Source organism: Pteropus medius, unplaced genomic scaffold (assembly GCF_902729225.1).
Source record: "Pteropus medius unplaced genomic scaffold, Ma_sr-lr_union100, whole genome shotgun sequence".
Taxonomy (NCBI): domain Eukaryota; kingdom Metazoa; phylum Chordata; class Mammalia; order Chiroptera; family Pteropodidae; genus Pteropus; species Pteropus medius.
In genome coordinates, this window is record NW_024349799.1 from 11,764,361 (window position 1) to 11,779,362 (window position 15,002).

Below are 15,002 nucleotides of genomic sequence, written 5' to 3' on the forward strand. Positions count from 1 at the left end.
CACAAAGATGAAACCAATATCAATATACTGATGTTATCATTTCAACTCTCCTCAGGCTTTCTAATCTACATAGAGATAATGTGTAATTATGTGTGTATAAACACAGATAACCCACCCTTAACTCCTCCACAAAAATTAGGATTATGCTATATATATATAGTATATTCTGAATATTTTTTTCACTAAACATTATATGAAGATTAAAAATTCTCCAAAAACATTTTTAACTTATTTTTGAAATAACTTCAGACTTATCAAAAGATATAAAATAGTAGAAAAATTCCTTTATATACTTCAAAACATTTTTTATTGTGGTAAATACACATAACATAAATTTTACAATTTTAAGTGTACAGTTCAGTGGCATCAAATACATTTATTTACATCGTTGTGCAACCATCACCATCAGCTATCTCTAGAACTTTTTCATCTTCCCAAATGAAATTCTGTACCAAAACATTTTTTTATGGCTTCATACAGAGATCCAACAATTTAATCAGTTCTTTATTGTTTAATTTTTAGAATGTTCTAAGTTTTTGCTATAATAAATAATGTTATGTGAATTTTGAAAGTTGGCCAAATAAAGCTACGGCAATATAGGTCATAATAGTGGTTACTCTTCGTGAGTACTGACTGAGAGGAGCCTTCTGGATGCCGGAAATGTTCTGTATCTTGATCTGGGAGATGGTTTTGTGATGCATTTACATGAAAAAATTCATCAAGCTGTTCACTTAAGATGTAGGCACTTTACTGATAAAATATACCTCAATTAAAAAAATTAAAATAATGCTATGATAAACTGAAGATTAATTCCTTTGATTAAATTCTAAAAAGTAGAATTACGAGGCCAAAGGGATCTTAAGGATTTTGAAATCCATATCCAAACTGCTTTTAGAAAAACTGCCTCTGTTCACAAATTCATAGACCAAAACAGCACCGATTTTTTTAAAAAAAATCTTTGCTAATTTGATAGTTCAACGTTATCTATATCTATTTTTTCCGTTTACATTTCCTTGATTTTATTACTGAACTTAAAATATATTCCTTTTTAGCATGATCTGCATGTTACTATAGATCCATTTTTCTTATTAATCTATAAGAACTCTTCATAATTAAAGATATTAATCTTTTCTATATTTTGCTGTAAGCATATTTCCTAGTTTTTAAATTTATCTTTTATTTTTTTAAAGTAGAGATGTTTTGAAGTTTTATGTAGTCAAAATCCATTCTCCATTTCCTTTGTTTCCATCTATCAGTTTTTTGCTTCATAAGTTATTACCTAGAAGGCAATTAAATATTATTCTTCCTCTCTTTTTTTTTAATGGTTACAGTTTTTATATTTAATTCTTAGGTATAGCTAGAACTTAATTTTTTAATCTTGTGGTTTATGGTGAAGATGAAGACCCAATTTAATTCATTTCCCAACCTCATTTCTTAAATGATTTAATATTTCCATTAGTTTATACTTCTTTAATAATCCATTTCTCTTAAATTGATCTGACTGCTGATTCTTGAACACCCCCATTTTAATTACTGTATCCTTATAAGGTGTTCAGATATCTGTAATATCAAGTCTGTTCTTTTTCTTTCAATATTTTCTTAGCTATTCTTTCATTTAAGTAAAATTTGTAATCATTTAAAATTCTTCTTCATTCTTAATCCTTAAATCTCTTAGAATTTGGATTGGATTGCACTGAATTTATAATAATCTGGGAAGAATTATTCATCCAGGAGCACGGTATGCCTATCCATTCACTCAAATCTTTTTTTATGTTACTATTTCTCAAAGTTTCATACTTTTCTTTTTTTATCAGTCTTACACATTTTCTTTTTAGGGTTATTTTCCTACATTTGCTATTATAAAAATGTATAAAGTGATCTGATCTTGACAAATTATCATTTTTCAATTACCAAATACAGAAAAATCAAGAAATGTGTTTGAATGCTGAAAAAAAGTTTTATATATAATAGAGGGAGCAAAGGGAAGACAATGTCAGGAAATAAGCTAGGAGAAGAGCGGCATTTATAATACTATAGCGTATGAAGGTAGACAGATATAAAGAGTGAATGTCAAATTGATGAGATTTATTAAAGCTTAGTCAGGAGTTGACTCTGCACCCTGTATTATGTGTCACTGCACTCTCTAGGAACTGTACCTGAATAATAAAGTCACAGTTCAAAGTCAACCTGAAGGAAAGAGAAAATAACAATTTCCCTAACATCAAGGTGACAATATGGATGAATGCTTTACTCATTTGGGATAATCTGCTAAGAAGAGAAATGCTAATAAAGCTAATTAAACTAAAACATAGAAAAATAACTTTGTCAGTGGTCCAGAGACATGGAAAGTTTCAAAACCTTGACACCTTGCTTTTATTGACAGAATTTTGCTGGATTTCCCAGTACGATATCCCAGAAAGTTCCTTCAGAGTTCCTTCAGTTACAGGGTACCACAGATTGAAAATTAGAAGAGGAAAAGAAGTGAAAAGGCTTTCTTTGGATCTTCTTAGAATAATTGTTAGTATTAAAGAAAATTATCATTACTTACTAGATTTGCTAAATCCAGAAATACACTCTTCCAAAAATTCTAAGGTGAGGTGTGGCTCATTGGCTGCCAGTGTCTTGCTAATAGAGACAATAAACAGGGTGTTGTTGGCAGGGATACATAAACCTGATGTCTCTAGTAACTGGCCCTCAATTTTTAAATTAAAGGTACAAGTTAAGGCACACAGAAGATTATAGGCAGCTGACCTAGGAGAAAACACAAATGAAGTTGTTTTAAAACTTATTTTTTCTTATAATTCCAAACTTTTTCCATAACATACAACTTTTGATTCTATTACAAAGCATAATCAACTAGTTTTAAATTTTATGATCGATTAGAGTTGTTATGAGCCTATGGTAAAATCAAAACACCCCTTGATCATTTAGGGATTTTTTAAAGAGAGATCCTTGACATAGCCAGAAAAATACCATGAGGCTCTTAAGACAAGTGAGTATAAGGCCTTCCTGAAAGACATTCGACTGGGACATAAGGTATGAGTAGTTTACAGTTCTAAGGTGGATCAACAGAAAGAAAGAATAAGGTATATTATATTTTCAGTGAAGCTACAACTCAAATCCTGGTTCCTCCTCCCATTAGATTTGGCTATAATGAAGATCATAAAAGAAGAGAAATGAAATGGCCCTTCATCGAGTTGTTAAAATCTTTAATCAGCATCCACTGAATTTTTTCCTGTGTGTCCTACAAGTTATACTATAAACAGGTCAAAACGTTTTTTAACATAATTATGTCCTCTCTATTCTTCTTTCCATGAACTCCTTCAATGTAACTACTAAAAACAAACAAAAAAACCTAATATATATTCAGCTTCTGTTAGAATCAAATATGTCCTTATAAATGTCTGAAAATATATTTAAACAATTTAAGAGGCAGCTCAAAACATCCAACTCAATTTTTTTAATTTTAATTTTTCTCCCCTAAAAAGCAAAAGAAATGGTTTGACTGTTCAGTAAATTTCAGGTTTTCCTCACCTCTGAACTTTTATTATGCTAATATCTATGCGACAGACATATAGGGAGAAAAAAGCCACTGAAATTTAAGTCTGCCAAAAGGCTTTTGCTCTGGTATGACATGCTTCAGTAAAAAGCAGAAGCTGTCAGCTTGCTTTACTTCACAAGAGAAGAATACAGGTTTATTCAAGCTAATAATTTTTAGAATATTGTTAGGATTCTTCTAGGAGAAACTTTGAATTACAAATTAAAGGCAGGGTTATAGCTCCATTTTCCTAAAATGAACATATTAATATTATTGTTTCTAAGTTTATGTATCTCTTTCTGACTCCTAGGAATTCTGAGTTATACTATTTTGACATCGACTTTTACTCTGTATATTTCAACAACTATAAAGAATTGGGGTTCCCCAAATTGGGGACAGGTGTCATAGACTACTCTGAGATAATAAATACTAAGCATATACAAAATTTTGTGTATAATTTCTGAGAGTTCATAGACACCATGAAGCTCATTCAGGTAAACAAATCTTGATTACCCCCACTCCCCTTTTAAATAAGAAAGAATCTGGAATCCTAAAAGGCCCACTTATAAAGTGAAGGCTACATTATATCCTGGGGAAGATTTTTCTGAAGCTAAGAATTTGAATCTGTAAAAATCCTGACAGTCCCAAGGTAACTGGGACCAAAAAAAGTTATCCTAACATGAAATGGAGAGGAGGAAAAGAGGAGAGGGAAGGGGTGCAAAGAGACATGGCAGGGAGAAATGGGAAGGGAAATTATATTTACTAAGCACAAATTATTTGCTAGGTGCTATACTATACTACCATACCTATTATTTATTAAACATTTGTAATATATAAGGATGGCATTGTTACCTTTATTTTAAAAATGAGGAAACTAAGAGCTCAGAGAACTTCAGTCAGCATCTTATTTAAAGTACATAATAGTAAATCTAGATTTAAACCAAATCTACTGACTGCATATGCCAAACTCTTTCCTCATTCATGTTCAGATTATAAAGCCTAAACAGAACCAATTATATTCTGCTCAGATGACATCTATACTTATCTTAAGCTCTCTTTTAAGAATTCTGTTAAAGTCACATAGATGGAAAGTATGCATTAATGTTATTGTTTGAGTTACTGAACATTAAGCCTTCCTTTTTCAAACAATGATAATCTAATTTGATTGTGAGGGAACTTAATAGTGATATACTTTTGAACATGGGAAAACTTAGAGGACTTGGAGGAAGGGAAACTTAATTTAGGAGTAGACTTAAAAAAAAAAAGACATATTTGGGGGAAAAAAAACCCCAAAACTGCTATGTTATCTATTTCATATGAAAGTTTTCTGGAGAAAGAACATATATTGGTTTAGTGTGAATCACCGTATTCTGAATTCCACAGTTCATGTGAATACCCCACAACTTTATGAGGTCACATTGGTTAACCAATGTAGCTAGCATACCTTCCAATTTACAATATTAGGGCAGAGGCTGCTTTAAAAGCTTATTAAATGGTGTCATTTTAAAGCAACAAACCCTGAATAAAAATGAAGCGAATTAAAAAAAAAAAACAAAAAACCTACCGTAAACTAGGGTCTGAACTGCCTAAATTAAGTAATGCGATATTAAGCAGTGTCCCAGGGACATCTTTTGGTCGAATCTTGGTGTGCTGGGGGATGGAGTCGGGCTGTGACAGCTCCCAGCGCGTCCGGATGTGAATGATAGACTGGACAATGGCTTCGCACTCCTGGTGCATGAAGGTGAGTGGCGTGCCCTGGTTTGCAATGGTTAAGGTGAACTGGTTCTCATCTACCAGGCAGATCTCTTCAATTTCCGAAGCATAATAGATATCATTTAGAAAGACCGACTGCCCCAGGACTTTCGTTCGCTCTGCTGAGGTTACTTGAACAGCAGTAGAACCAACCTGGAAAGTGGAGGTGAGAGGGTGGAGTAAAAAAGAATTAAATATCATTATGCTGAATTTTATGAGGCCTCCCAAAACCAACTAACCATGTCTGTCACTTACGAAGAGTTACCACCATTATATATTCAAATGGGTTCAATAATTACTATAATATATGCTCTCGAGAAAAACTGAAAACATCAGACAAAATTTAATGTTTTAAAAAGGTCCAGAATCCTATAGACAATTACTGATCTTACTCTGAAAATTCTGCAAAACACATGTAATAATCAGAAGAATTCTCACTAAATAATTTCCACTTTCCACACATCCCTACCATTCGACTGATGAATAGAAACTACTCTCTCTATAACACTCTTCTGACTCCAACTCAATCAAGAATATAATTAAGAGTACGCCTCTCATATAGTCTACAAGACCTCCATGAAGATAACAAAACTTAGTTTTCCTCCATCTGGACTTACATTTGATACAATACTACAAGGACACCTAGGAAGGCCAGCATATAGTCTCATAGCCAAGAAAGGCCATGCATCATTTACTTAACACAGAGTGATACTTACTTTAATAGAAACTTTGGTGTCTTTGTGAGCTAGCTTGAGAGCATTGTGGAACACCTTCAGGTCCTCTTCTAAAGCCAGGGTGGCAGCGGGTAGCTTCTGTTGTTCATGCTCTATGTGCTCAGCCAGTTTCCCAGGACAGTCTATGAAAATGAGCCTTTTGCTGCCTTTAAGGCCAGTCAGTAGCCGCTCGTGATACTTGGTGTACTCTCTGACCCAGGAATTACAGTTATAGATATAGACTGCAGAGACATTGTCATAAGCAAAGCCAGGAAAAACAACAAACCACTTGGAGAGAAAATCCGTTTTAAAGCGATTGCTAGGCCCAGTATGGGTAAGGTCCACTACAATTTCATATGGCTTTGCATAATATGGCTTTAAAGTCAGCAAGACGTGATATATTAGCAAATCGCCGTTGATTTGACCAGTTTTGAACCTAAGGAAGATTACAAAAAAAGGTCACAGATTGTTAAGAGAGCTCTGAATAAATATATAGTTGATACTAATCTACTTTATTACTTTATTTTCTGATTAGTTTTCTAGAGAAAACTAACAATAATACTAAACAATTACACAAAGTCTGGGTCCATTTTTTAAATCAGTTGTTCTTTAGACACAGAGAAGTAAGGGTGAAGTAAAATGGAAGAGTTATATCTCCAATTCAAAAACTCTGAGCAACAGTACAGTCAATCAAAGAGGAAGGCAGTGGACATTGGTTGGTTGCCTTCAGGCCCACCAAACTTCACAGGTGAACAGTTTGGGTGAGAATGACCCACCTGAAGCCCTGGAGTGAACTGAATGACTTTAGTGAATAAATATCTCACCTTGACCAGAGAGAATGGTTCAGCAATGATCATATGACTCAAATCAGGACAACTAGGGCCAAAGAGGCCCAATTCAGAAACTACAGCTTAAACTGTTTGGAATTAAAACTTTTTCTTTTCTGATATTTATAAACAAGGAACATTCATCATTTATACATTTCTATACATTTATAAACATAGCCCTGGGAGTTGTCAGCTTGTATTCTGAGATATGAAAAAAATCCCTGCCTAAAAACTGAAGATATGAAGGAGAGAAATGAAGAAGGAAACTGGGACCCTGGCCATCGCATTTTAGTCCTAGATAAAGTCTCTCCTGGGAGCAAAACTTATCCCTGGACTCTTCAGTTGTGCGAGCCAATAAATTCTATTTTTTTGATTAAGCCACATTAGGTCATATGTCGCTTACACTAAAAAGAATGCTAATCAATGTGAGCAGCCAAAGTAAGTACCATCAGAAAGACCTGAAGAACATAGTACTAGAATTTCAAATTAAACAACATGAATGAACTTTGGCTCAACGTTCTATACTTGATGACTCTGGTAGTTCTACAACATAGGCTAAGATAAATATCCTTAGAGTTTTTAATCTTGTTAGGAGGAAATAAGATAAAAATATAATAGGTTAAATAATTTTAAAGTATTTCAAGATCAAAGAAAAGGTGAGGGTAGTAAATATTCTTAGTATATGTGCTGCTGAAGCGAGCACAAGAGTAATAAATAATCATTTATCAAAGAGACTGTAGGAAAAAAACACTGCTATTAAGGTCAGAAGAGGGAGAGATCAACACAAACTGAGCAATGAGAGCTACTTAGAAGACCTAGTGGCTGAAGTGCTTAGGAGAAATTTCAAACTCAATAAGAGGAGGGATTGGTAGGCCTCTTGGAGAGAAGTAAAGAGAAGAAATAGGTACTAGATATGTTGAGGCAACAGTTAGTTTAGTTGGAATGGAGGATTCACAAAGAGAAGTCTTAAGAGATAAAGCTGGAAAAACACCTAATAGCTAAATTAGGAAGGGACTAAAACCGTTCAACTAAGGGGCTCAGGTTTTCTCCTAGGAGCCTGGCATTCCTCATAGTGTTCTATGGAGCACCAGCATCGGCATCAGCTGTGGTGTTTTCCTGGTCTCAGCCCAAATCTACTACGTAGTGGGGCCTGGCAATTTTCATTGTTTTTAAACAACCTTCTTGATTGATATTTATGTGCACAAGTATTTCTGAATCACTGATGTGTTAAGAAGTTATTCAACTTAATTTTATTTTTTTAAAGAAAGGGGTGATATGATAAAAGGAAGTGCTATATATAAGATATATAAAGGAGTTAAGGCTAGTAAAAAAGATACTGTAGTCTAGGTACTGCCTATCAAGGAGCTAAAATACAGTGATGCACCATTTAAAGATGAAGGGATATATTCTGAAAAATGCACTGTTAGGTGATTCCGTTGTGCAAACATCATAGAGTGCACTTACACAAACCCACTACTGGTAACTATTATGTGCTACACGTTTATAGCACTGGCAGCACAGTAGGTTTGTTTACACCAGCATCACCACAAACATATGAGTAATGCATTGCACTATGTTATCTTGGCTACTAGGGGATAGGAATTTTTTGGCTCTATTATACATTCTTATGGGATCACAACTGTATATGCAGTCTGTCACTGACCAAAAAGTAATTATGCAGCGCAAGACTGTAAAAATAAATTACAGTAAAAAAGAAACCAAATCTAAGAATATGAAGAAATGATGAACATGGTCCAAAGGTCTGATCGGCGTTATAAGAAAGGACTTGAATGAAAAGGACCTGCTGAATGAATACCAAGCCTCTGAGATTACAAAGAAGGTTGTTATCATGAACAAAAACAAAGAGATTATGAGGGGTAGCTACTTTGGGGAGAAAAAGGAACTTCATTTTAATACAGTGAATATGAGGTGATGACAACATTCAAGGGCAGTATGTGTGTGTATAACTAAACCACGTAAAAGCATTTTCTGTCCTATATAATCTAAGTTTACTAGATACTTTCTCAAATCATTGCAGTTCCACAACTTGAGATGTAGATTATGTATATCCTATTTCTATTATCTTACCAATGCCCCAAGTCTCCAAACTCATGTTATCAGTCTGTGGTATACAAAGAGAATTTTTAGGTAAGATTTTAAAACTGCAGGGAAAATGCCATTTCATCTTCTTTTGAATGATATATTAATATCATTCAAAGGCATACAGTAGGCATGTATAATGAGCATAAGGTCAAAAGGCACTAAGCAGAAAACCCTCCCTGCCCTGGAGGCGGGATTTGTTCTACAAAGCCTCCTGTTATGCCAGTGGCCAACCAGGCAAATTGGAGTTTTTGTTCTTTTATTTTTTCCCCCCTGTGACAAGTGCTTTAGTTGCAGCAGAAAAGGAAATGTGTCATCTGTGGTTTGGTTTGAAAAGTGGAAAGCTAGCTGTACATATCCTTTTTTACTGCAGATTTACTTTAAGGCTCATATTCTTCAAGTTTCTTCTGCTTTAAATTACTTGGAAGCTGTGCTTCAAGACAAGAAAAGAAGTGGCCTATTAAAATCAGGTTATAATCAGATTTTGACCAAGCATTTTGTAAGGTAGGTAATATATATGGCTTTCCTAATGCCTTTTCACTTATAACTTTGGACAGATTTGTGTTTGAGGAAGTGCTTCAAATAGTACCTAAGACTCTTACTAATGAAGCAGAATCACCAGTAACTGAAAATGTATGCTGTTTTTTACTGTCCTGCTAAGTTTAACTTAGAAATGGAAAGATTTACTATCACCATAATAAATTAGTTTTAAATTACGATTAGGAACGATCCGAGTCTACACTCCACAGTCAATCGGAAAGTTCTGTTATTAAAGCAAAAGTTTAAAAAATAAATTATTGATGCTTAGGCATTACAAATTTTATTGAAAGTGACCAAGGATAAAGAAAACTTGATAACATAACCTGGCCTCCATGGCATAAATTAAGGAGCTAGAGACAGTCCTCTATTCTCAGGCATTTGTAAGAATAAGAGAAAGTCTCATTTTGTTAACAATGTGTTTATTTTAGGATGACAATACATCTGGCTGAAGACAATCAACAGCGGGCCTATTATTTATCTCGTGGTAAACACTGTTAAAATGTGTACAGATACTATGATGTATACTATATTGTTAATGAACTAATGTGACAAGAATGACCCACTTTAAATCATTTTAGCATCTATGCAGAAGGCAAGCCCAGTATAAAAGGATGGAAATTACTTGCTAATCCAATTTAAAGTAGTTCTCTTTGTGAAAGAATCATAAAGTAACCAAAGATTTATGTCATTCAACTTAAAAACTAAAGCTGAACACTATTATATAGAAGTTAGTACATGATATCTTTCACTGTCTATTAAAGGTCATAATCCAAGAAGTAATCTTAATTCTACGATACATAATAAAAGGTTTTTTCCTCCCTACTATTAATAGGAAATACTACTTCAGAAGTTAGTTTCCAGTTATAGCATTGTTTATTATATCCTACATTTGTTTGTATAATAACATATCCCATTTGTTATTCTTACTTTATATCAATAGTATATAAATATTATTCAACAACATATAACTATTTCTTATAAAACCTTGAAACTCATAAAAGCATGACTAGCAGTAGCATCTGTGTCATTTGGAGTGGGTTAGAAATGCCCAGGTACCTCCTAGACCTATGTAATCAGAATCTGCATTAAAAAATAGACTCCCACACACATTGAAGTTTGAGAAGAATTTCTATAAAATAGGAGAATAATTTAGTTTTGTCTTCTAATTCCCTCAAATGAATATGAACAATACAATAGTAGCTCTGGAATATTATGATAAAAAAGATAGCTCAATAATGATGATAAATCATTCTGGTTTACCAGTATCTGAACAGATACGCCAGTTCTAATGAAATCTTCAATCATATGGTGGAAAATGAGAATCAGGAACAGACTTACCTTCTTTTTGTACCTGCTTCCAGGGACTTAGAGCCAATACTGACATTCAACTTTTTCATTTATATGTTGAGACTTTTATGAACTGCCTTGACTTCTCACTTGGGTCTAAATCCCCATGATACTGATATTCTATTTCTTTATATTTTATTGTATAATTTTGAAATTATGTCAAAATATTCATAGAAAAAAATGAGACATAAATGATAAAAAAGTCAATAACTCTGGTTGAACTTCTGAGATTATTCAGAATAATTTTGCCTCTTCTTCCTAATACCAGATTTTTAGGGTGAGAAAACTGCATGCCTTTGGCCTTTGCCTTCAGAAAGCCACAATAAGTCAAAAAACATAAAACTAAAAAGAGAATTTTGCTTTCACAAATACTGAGAATATATTTTTAAGCACCAGCTTTATTCTAAGCTTCAAGAACACCACCCGAGAAGAGAAAAGAACACCCTGAATTCCTATTAGAAGTCCATTTCCTTTTGGTTGCTACCACATTTCAAGGCATTTGCATTTTATTTTCTTACTGTGAAGTAAAATGGTCAAGACCACATTTCTCCTTTACTATAGATTGGAGACACATTTGTTAGAAGGTGGGGAGTTTCTTTAAAAAAAGGATCCTTAAATGGCGGGTGGAGGGGAACAATCAAAAAAGTAAAAGCAGAAGTATCTGACTCAAAGCTGAAGTCTAGCATGCTTAAGGAGGAAATTATAAAACCATGGTATCTAGTTTACAATGATTAATAGTTATTCATAATGCTAACTTCTAAGCATTTAGACAAATAATAGAAATTGTTTTTTTATATATAGCCTAATTAAAAAAAAAATCCAAATCCATTGAGAAGAAATTCAAATAGGATAGCAAATGCTTGACATAAACTTGTAGCTTGCTTGTAACGTATTGGCTGTCTATCTTTTAACTACAATTACCAAAATCAGGAACCACATTCTTTCACAAATTAACAAATTATATTTCTATCCCAACAGATTACCTGTATACTCACGGACATGGAACACACAGGACATTACCTGCATCTTGCCTTTCTGATGACAACAGTTTTTTCTCCTGTAACAAAAGCAAACTATACCCATCTGTGGGCTAACAATACTACTGTCTGGGATCCAGATATTCAAAATAAGACAGGCAGAAACCAAAATGAAAACATTAACACAAACTCTACAATTCCTAAAGTAGATAAAAAAAGTAATTCTACAAACATGCCTGAAATAGCAACATCATCTCTCATCGAATCTTTAACTCCTAAATCTGAACTGAAGCTTTATACACCTTCTGTTGTTAGGAACAGTTCTTCAACATTACAGAGCACTGAAAACACAAGCAAAAGTCACAGTGAAATTTTCAAAAAAGATGTCTGTGAGGAAAACAACAACAAAATGGCTATGCTGGTTTGCTTAATTATAATTGCAGTGCTTTTTCTTATCTGTATCCTTCTATTTCTATCAACTGTGGTTCTGGCAAACAAAGTCTCATCTCTCAGACGATCAAAACAAGTAGGCAAGCGTCAGCCTAGAAGCAATGGTGATTTTTTGGCAAGCAGTGGTCTATGGCCTGCTGAATCAGACACTTGGAAAAGAGCAAAACAGCTCACAGGGCCCAACTTAATGATGCAATCTACTGGAACACTCACAGCTACAAGGGAAAGAAAAGATGAAGCAACTGAAAAACTCACTAACTAACAGATGCTCTAGGGGAGAAAAATGTAAATGGTAATGAGAAAGTTTATGGAGTAAAAACCAAGTCAGTTTGATATTTAATGCCAACATACTGGTCAGATGGTCTTAAAATTTTGACATCGCAGGCTTTGCAATTTAGAATCAAGCGGGAGAGAAGGGGAGAAGTATGCCTGCTTACTTAATTACTTAAAGTGCGCACTTTTGTTCTGACACTGAATATTTTAAAAGCAAATAATAAAACAACCAAGAATTGGGGGAAGTTTTTAAAGACAAGATGAAAGAACAGAGGTAGAAAGGGACAATTAAATCATTATTTCCTGTTCAGCAACAGTAGTAAGATGACCTTTGTCAGACTAAACTCTGAAGAGTTTTAGTGTGTCCTTAAAGGAAAGTTATGTTTCAACATCTAACAGAAGTCAAACTCCTAATGCAGAGAGTTGCACTGTATAGATTAATGGTACCTTCTTTGCTGAATGTGACAGAATCCATACCAGCTCATATATCAATATAGCTAATTTTATGCTAGATGTTTTCATCTTTATGGCACACAGGAGAAAATGTTTTTCTACTATAAACTTTTAATTTTGTATAATAAATTATGACTCATTAGAATTAAACTGACTACATTTGCATTCATTTTATTATCTGTGAATAACGCATTGTAAAAATCAATAAGAAATGAAGCACAATTGAAACATGAGATTTATAGCCACAACTGAAGGCTAAGTGTAAATGTAAAGCATATCTTACTGTTTAAGTATAACACATCTGTATTCTATAAATACTGCTCATTGGATTATTTATAGCAAATATCCAAAGGTTGATTGATTTCTGAACTTCAAGGATGCCAAGTGACCTATTAAAATGACCAATTCCATTTTTTTTTTTTTTTTTTTTTTTTTTACTATCAATGTGATACGAGTAAAGGAGAGATGTGTATGTATGTGTGTGTTTCTTCTAATCTGGAAAACAGGATACTTTAGGTAAACGTTTAACTCTTTAAGAAACTGGGTTCAAGTAAAATAATGCCATTAAGTCAAGACTTCCATCTCCAATTAAATATACATTACAAAAGCTGGTTCAAGAGGCTTTCCACCTATCTACAGAAATTGACACAGGGCATCCTAATTAAACACCACATTTAAAAAATCACATTCCATATTCAGCATTTATTTTGGGCAATATGCTAGTCTTTAAAGAAAGGTTATACATATATTTTTCCAAGAATGACTACAATCCTGCTCTCCCTTCTAGGTTAGTGATTCTCATCCTGGCTGTGTTATAAGAAGGACCAGACTGGAAATGAAACTGGGCAGAGTTCTTATTTTGTACAAATTAAAATTTGAGATGATATACTAGAGTAGATAGTGATAACACAAAAGCCTCTTTGAATCAAGTGTCATATATACTTGATACTGGGAGGAAATAAAAACAATTTAGTGTCTTTTTGAAAAGAAATTAACGAGGCAACTACTTTCATATTTAACATACAGATCAAACATTTTCTCACAACACAGAAAGCTTCTACTGTGGGATTGCTTACAATTCATCACTCACTATCTTGGCTATTAAACGCGTAACCTCAGAATGACATCGTTCAATGACAGCTCATGAACAAACAGAAGTGGTTCCTTTCCAAACCTGACAATGTTTAAAAATGATAGGTTAACATATGTTTTGAGTTCAAATTTTAAGTTATTTTTGAACAAAGACACTTTTGTTTTCTACTCCTTGGTATTATGGTTTACATGCTTAATTTAGGGATTTTAACAGAGTCAATCAAACGTTTATAGCATTCTGATAATATTCTGCTTTATAGTAGGACCCTTGAAAAAAGAAACTATTATTCTTGCACCAAGTTATAAGTATCTAGCTGTTAAGAACTGGGTCTTAGTAATCTGCATTCCTCTGCAGCGACCATAGGAAAGCAAGGCATGGTTTAGTACTTACTGTTTATTTCTACTATAACATGTGCAATACTAGGCACTTTACATTTATTTAATCCTATAATAAATTTACAAATTAGAAATCATGATCTCTATTTTTCAGATGAAGAAAGAGACTAGAAGATGATTTGCCCAAAGAAATTTTTATTCAGACCGGCTCATATATGCTTTTCAAAATACTTTCCTTTGTTAACTTAAAGAATGAGTCTCAATTTATTTTTCCGCTGACCTACTTTATGGGTAATCAAAGAGTTGTGGACTTGAACTCAAAAATTATTTAGTAAAGTATTTGGTCAAAAAATTTAATTATACTTTTACCTGGTCTTTGCCTAAATTATGTAAAGGAAATAACACTGACATTTACTGTTAGCTACTGCCTGTGAAACATTTGTACATTATCTTATTTAATCTACACAACAACTAAGAGAAATAAATATTCCCCCAGAGGAAGAAATGGTGATTCAGAAGTGCAGCTACTTGCCTAAGGTCATACAAGTAAACAGAACACATCATTCATTTCCTATGAAAAGAAATCTCACTATGGGTAATAACC

At 33.5% G+C, this 15,002-nt stretch overlaps 2 protein-coding genes across 10 annotated transcripts in view; one reads left to right on the top strand and one right to left on the bottom strand.

Moving 5' to 3' along the window:
* Positions 1-15,002, bottom strand: part of NF1 (neurofibromin 1) — a 209,570-nt gene that overhangs the window by 34,208 nt on the left and 160,360 nt on the right. For all 8 annotated transcript variants that reach the window (XM_039886052.1, XM_039886051.1, XM_039886049.1 and 5 more), the window contains 3 exons: positions 6,007-6,439; positions 5,103-5,443; positions 2,549-2,751 (listed from right to left, as the gene is read on the bottom strand). In XM_039886052.1, the coding sequence (XP_039741986.1) occupies positions 2,549-2,751; positions 5,103-5,443; positions 6,007-6,439 (977 nt within the window). The remainder of the gene's footprint in view (positions 1-2,548; positions 2,752-5,102; positions 5,444-6,006; positions 6,440-15,002) is intronic.
* Positions 9,202-13,240, top strand: EVI2A (ecotropic viral integration site 2A). Of its 2 annotated transcripts, none has more exons than XM_039886057.1 (2): positions 9,202-9,434; positions 11,796-13,233. In XM_039886057.1, the coding sequence occupies exon 2, from the start codon at positions 11,817-11,819 to the stop codon at positions 12,504-12,506; it is 690 nt and encodes a 229-aa protein (XP_039741991.1). In that variant the 5' UTR covers positions 9,202-9,434; positions 11,796-11,816; the 3' UTR covers positions 12,507-13,233. The 2 variants fall into 2 exon arrangements, with proteins under 2 accessions (XP_039741991.1, XP_039741992.1); XM_039886058.1 differs by having other exon boundaries at positions 9,217-9,954; positions 11,796-13,240.